This window comes from Typopeltis vanoorti, chromosome 8 (assembly GCF_054136105.1).
Source record: "Typopeltis vanoorti isolate ZY-2024b chromosome 8, IOZ_Tvanoo_1.0, whole genome shotgun sequence".
NCBI classification, from domain to species: domain Eukaryota; kingdom Metazoa; phylum Arthropoda; class Arachnida; order Uropygi; family Thelyphonidae; genus Typopeltis; species Typopeltis vanoorti.
This window is the reverse complement of record NC_143556.1, coordinates 19,163,870-19,169,869: the sequence shown is the minus strand read 5'-3', so window position 1 is coordinate 19,169,869 and position 6,000 is coordinate 19,163,870. Positions and strand designations below refer to the sequence as shown.

The following is a 6,000-nucleotide window of genomic DNA, read 5'->3' as shown; positions in this document are numbered from 1 at the left end:
TTCATAGGCCTAAATGTATCTCAATTTCTTTCGTTCTTCATTCATCTCATCTGATACATTCTTTCAAAGTTATTAGTTCCTCCCTCCCAATATTTAAGTTAATTTTTAAATACATGGCATGACACTTAAGGATGTAATTAACTTGTTTGATTGCAATCCTGCAAAATTAGATAAATATCCTTAAGCATTCAGCGTTATCTGAAAGTTCAAATAACTGTAATATGAAATTACAGATAGCAGTGCTGTCTCAAAAATTCCTATCATTACTGCTCAGGCAACAGAAATACACGATAAAAAAGAAAAGGGCGGGGGGAAAAAAGGTGCAAAGTACTATAATACCTTTTCTCACCAGAATCATAACCGTGGTTTATTACATAGCTTACAAAACACATTGTTGAAATTAGTACGTACCATAGAGTTACAAAAAGTTTTAAAAAAATAAGAAATAATGGAATATTTTTTTTAATTAAACTGGATATAATAAAATGTATAATTTGTTCCGTTTGGATCAGAAATCGGGAACCTTTAAGAGGTTCAGCTGAGACTCCGTGGCTCAGTTGATTGCAACAAAAGCTCTTTGGAAAAACCTGGGTTCGAATTCCCTCTGAGATGCGAAGAAACTTTATCAAAGGTTTTCAGTTGAAGGTAAGTCATCTGCTCTCATATGGAAATGTGTTTCTTCTTCTTCTTCTTTCTTCTCCCAAAACTGTGGTTTTTCATCCTGTAACTATGCCAACTAGTCAAGAGAACATGTGAAATTAACACATGCATAAGAACATCTCATTATACAAATTATAGTTATGAAAGCCAATCTAAGTAGACCTAGGTCTTATGTGCTTTTAAGTACCGCGAATTATTATTTTTGAATTCAAGGACTGTTATTAAAAGCAAAAACTATTACCATTATTCATTGAGTCAAAAATTGTTCAAACAGGGCTCTGAAAGTATAACAGTGTTCTATAATTGGAATGATTACCTGCCGGAATCAAATCGAAATGAGATATTCAGAGAGGTATATAAGAACGAGGAACAACTATCCATTCAGCCTCTTTTGCTTGCATGATAATGGGTTTCGGAATAGTAGGACAAAATGTTGGAACAATAAAATTGCCTCTCTCTCCCTCCCTCTTTCTCTTTTTTTTTTTTTTTTTAATCAGCGCTGTGTAGAAGCAGTTTAAAAGATCTCCACTTTTAACTTATTACTGGCTACAATCACCATTTTTATTGATGGAGGAGGCATTGGACAAAAATTGTAGGAAACAAAAGTTTCGACGAGGATAAATTTTGGGTTGGAAGTAGCTCAAATTGTGTGCGCATAATGCACATCGCCAGAATCGTTACTGAAACCTATGTTAAGTTTGCACAAAACCTACAAAAATAAACTATTGGTTGAATGACTGATAGAGAAAAGGATTTTAATTGTTCGAATTGTTCTTATTCGAAATTAGTTGTTCAACTGTGTGTGTGTGTGTGTGTGTGTGTGTGTGTGTGTGTGTGTGTGTGTGTGTGTGTGTGTGTGTGTGTGTGTGTGTGTGTGTGTGTGTGTGTGTGTGTGTGTGCGCGCGCGCGAGTGCGTGCGTGCGTTTTGCGTTTTCCTCCCAATAGTAACCCTACCAGGAGGTAATTTATTCCTACATGCGCCATTGCATTACAATGCTTATATTACATGTAGCTTACAAGTACTGATTAACATTTCTATTTATATTTTTATATTTACATTTATATTTTCATATATACATATGTTAACACTATACAGCATAATTCACATAATATCAGTATTTATGTTAGATCACAAAGACTGTTGAATTTTATTAGCAAATTAGATCACAAAGGAAGTTGATTTTATTAGCAAATTTAATTAATTCTATGGAATATTTTCGTTACGTCTCTGTCTTAACACTGGCCACTTGTCTCCGGAAGTGATGACGTGTGGTATTAGAGGCATCCGGATGGACTCCAATAGCTGACAGTCGTAAAGTATGTGGTCAACAGTCTGTTGAAGGTGTGGACCGCAGATGCATGATGGTGATTCCAGGATATGGAATCTATGTAAGTAGTGTCTTAGTTTTCCGTGTCCCGTTAGTAGTGTGGCTAAACCTGGGGAAATGGCGTGTTTTTGCAGTCAGAGTCTGCTTCTGATGCTAGGAAAAAATTCTTTTGTTGTTGATCCGTTTTTTGATGTTTTCCATTCTTCTTCCCACAAGTCTGGGCTTCTTTCTTCTGCAAGTGTTTTTATAGCCGATTTCGAGTACTTTTGGTAACTTGTTTCTAGCCGTTCATTTCTAGCTGCTTCTTTAGCTAACTGATCCTCGCTCTCGTTTCCTGCTATCCCCAATATGTGCGTTCACCCAGCAGAACTTGATTTCCCATCCCGATAGAGTTAGATTCCAAACTAGCTTTCTTGTCTCTTCTATTAACGCTATATGGTTGTTCTGGTTTTTTATGCCGTCTATAGTGTTTCTACTATCACTATAAATTGTTGCTGTCTTTTGCTGAGAGGTGTTGAATTCTAATTCCTGGAGATATGTAAGTGACTGAACTATAGCAAGTTGCTCTGCTTGGTTGTTGGAACAGAAAAGATGCAGTCTAGAGCAGCTTCTTGTATAATGGACTGTCTGTTGTATGCAGTGAAAGAACAACCGACGTTCCTTTCGGTTTTGCTTTAGTTAGTGTATATTTGGAATACGTCACTTTCAGAGCTTTCCTTCTCCTTAATATTTGTTTTCTTTGCAGGGTGAGGCCACTTACTGTAGTGAAGCAAACGTTCGTAGCAATTTGGATCAATGCTGGAATTTCCGTTATATCTTCAGGAAGTGACTTCATATATTAGAGATAATTCTTGTATTTTCAGGCAGATCGGTGTTAGAGCTGCCATAACACGCAAGCTGCCTTGAAAGATATTGTCCTGTATCCTTTAATTATGCGTATGGCTATAAGGCGTTGAACTCTATTTAGCTTTTGTCGATTTTTCTTTGATTTTAGTGAATGTTTCCAGGCAGGTGCAGCATACGATATTAATGGTAGTATATCTCCGGTATAAAATGTTTTCAGCGCTCGTTGGCCTAATCCCCACTTAATCCTTGCCGACTTTGTTAAAAGGTTTACAATTTGTAAGCTTTTTTCGGCAATATATGAGATGTGCTTGTTGAAGGTGAATTTTTCGTCTATTGTTACTCCTAAGTATTTAGCTCACTGGCTACTTCGAGAACTTCTCCGTTTAGGAAGACTATTACAGGTTGTTTTGATTTTTTGCGTGAGATGTGGAGCACTTTAGACTTAGTGCAATTGAATGTAACTTTTCTTCTCGCGTGCCCACTCTGCAATTTTAAAGAATTCTTCGTTCGCCGTTACTTCTGTTTGCAAACCGTTGCGTCCCCGAATCATTATCATCAGCGAAAGCTATGACTTTTGTTTTAGTACTGAAAGGAAGTCTTAACAGAGAGTCGTAGTGGATGTTCCAGAAGCCTGGTCCATAACAAGAGCCTTGCGAGCAGCCTCGATTGACTTCTTTCGTTACAGCTGTGGTTTCTAATGTCATGGTTGCTCGTCTGTCTGTGAAATAATTTTTCTTAAGATCGAGTAAGTTTTTTGGATATTTTAAATCTTTTAATTGATTGATTATGGCTGGCCACCACGCAGCATCGAACGCTCCTTGTACGTCGCGTGAGATCAGTAGTACGTCTTTTTTTTTTTTTTTTTTGCTGTAGACAGTCTTCTGTGAACTCTTTAACCTCCATGATTGCGTGTACTTTGCTGAACTGAGGTCTAAATGCATATTGATTGCTGCTTAATAGGTTTCTTGAGTAGACACACTGCATCATTCGGTTTATCAGAAGTTTTTCTACCATCTTACCAGCAACGTTTATGCATCTGATTGGCCTGTATTTGTTAATTTCGTCGGATGTTTCTTTTCCTGGTTTTATTATGGGTATAATTTTAATAATATAATTTTAAAGGAAATCGCCCTCTTTTTAGACATTCGTTGTAGACTGTTATTATGAAATCGGGAAATTCGACAAACGCTCTTAGTAGTATATCGCTAGTTATTTCGTCCTCTCCGGGAGTTTTACTTGGATCTATCGATCTTAATGCTGACTCAATTTCATTAGTTATGAACGAGACGTCGTTAGGAGTATCTATGTCTGTTTTCATTCTTTGTCTGTAAGTTTTGTGGATTTCTTCGTCTGTTGATTCATCGTCATCGGGAATAAACTTCTTTATCATAATAGCTGCAGTTTATGCTAAGTTTTTAGTGCAGGTTCGGTCTGTTTTCTTGATGGTTGATAATATAGGTGTTGTCTATTTTTGCTTGCTACTAATTTATATATGCAATTCCAAGGATTCGATACGATTGAAACAGTACAGGACTTTTTCCATGATTCTGTTTTCGCCTTTGTAATTTTGGACTGATAGCTGCATTTGGCTTTATAGTAGTTCTGTCTTCTACTCTCTCTTAAATCTTGGTTATTGTATGTTCTTTGATATAATCGTCTGAGTGCGTTAACACGTTTTCTTAGGACTGTTAATTCGGCATTCCATTAAGGTACTGATTTTCTTCCTTCGATGTTTAGCTTCTTGGTTGTTCTTCGCTGGATTTTTTCAGACCTGATGAAAGCGCATAAACAAGGATGTCTATATCATCTTGTTATGATGCCCAGATAGCTAGGTTTTTGTCTAAGCTGAGCTGTTGTTTGCTCATCCCATTAAAGTGATGTTCTGAGATTAGGCATGAAAATTATTTTTTTAATACTCTAGCAAATATCTCTAGATCGGTTCTGTTAGTGAAGTACTTGATATTATTGCGATGGTTTGTGTTGTGTATTCCGTTTATATTTTTGTTACTGATAATAAAATATTATTACTGATAATAATAAGTTATAATTTGTTACTGATAATAAAACTTAATATGCGATGATCAGGACAGCTTTCTTCTTCTTCGCATTTCCATTCAAAAACCCGGGATAAAATAGCATTGTTTGCTATTGTCAGATCAATGAACTGCTTCCTCTGGTATTTTTAAATGATCGCGTGTTATAGTTGTCGTTTAGTATGTGTAGGGAATTTGATAGTAAGTACTCTACCAAATTTTTATCTCTATTGTTTGTGTTTTCATTAAACCATAATACCGAATGAGAGTTACTATCTATTCCAATAATTAGACCGTAAAATCCACGATGTTGCACATTTTTTCTAAGTCGTGTTTTATGTCAGTGTGATAGTTTAGAAACATACTTGCAACAAAAGTTTTAATTACTCTGTACCTAATTTCAATAAGTACCGAGTCCTCGTTGCTGTGCTGCTAAATTAATATTGCCTCGACTTCAGGATTGATCATGAGTATTGCAACTCTCTTTCTTTCAGATCCTTTGGAAAATATTTTGTAATAACTTGGGAAGCCACATATTTTTTTGTTGTTGATGTTGTAAGATTCTTGTATTAATGCCACTTCTATATTTTTTCTATTTATGAGTTCTATAAAGTTATATACAGCTTTGATAGAGCATTGAAGATTTCTTTGAAGGCATGCTAGGGAAGTAGTGCTGTTTCTACAACATTTATTATTGCTTTCCGTAATCTATGTTTTAAATTTTGAGATGTCTGTAGTAGTTGTATGTTGGGGAAAAGTCTATGCAATTTTATGCATAGACTTTTGCAGTTTATGCAATTCATCTCGGACTTATTTCGTGGGCACTCGAAACGTAAGCGTTCTGAGGTAGTTCATGGAACTACCTCAGAACGCTTACGTAGTCTTCACAATGGTAAAATCTCCAGAGCATTTTAACACTGGTTTTCAGCAATTTGGCCCTCTCCGTTGGATCGACTTTTATAATCAGGTTTCTCTTGTTTGTTTTTTTTACTTGTCATGATAAATGTCTGTGTCATCTTTGTGTCGTCGATGAAGAGTCCTTCATTCTGCATGCGGATTGAGTCTGTTGCGTTGTTTCGTATCAATTTCACCGGGAATATCATATATTATCAGCCTTGGAAGATGTTTCTTAC

At 36.1% G+C, this 6,000-nt stretch overlaps 1 protein-coding gene across 1 annotated transcript in view; it reads left to right on the top strand.

Moving 5' to 3' along the window:
* Positions 1-609: 609 nt before the first annotated feature.
* LOC150103773 (carnitine O-acetyltransferase-like) overlaps positions 610-6,000 on the top strand; it is a 179,270-nt gene continuing 173,879 nt past the window's right edge. Inside the window, exon 1 of the mRNA XM_090397071.1 lies at positions 610-645. Coding sequence (XP_090253197.1) covers positions 610-645 — 36 coding nt within the window. The remainder of the gene's footprint in view (positions 646-6,000) is intronic.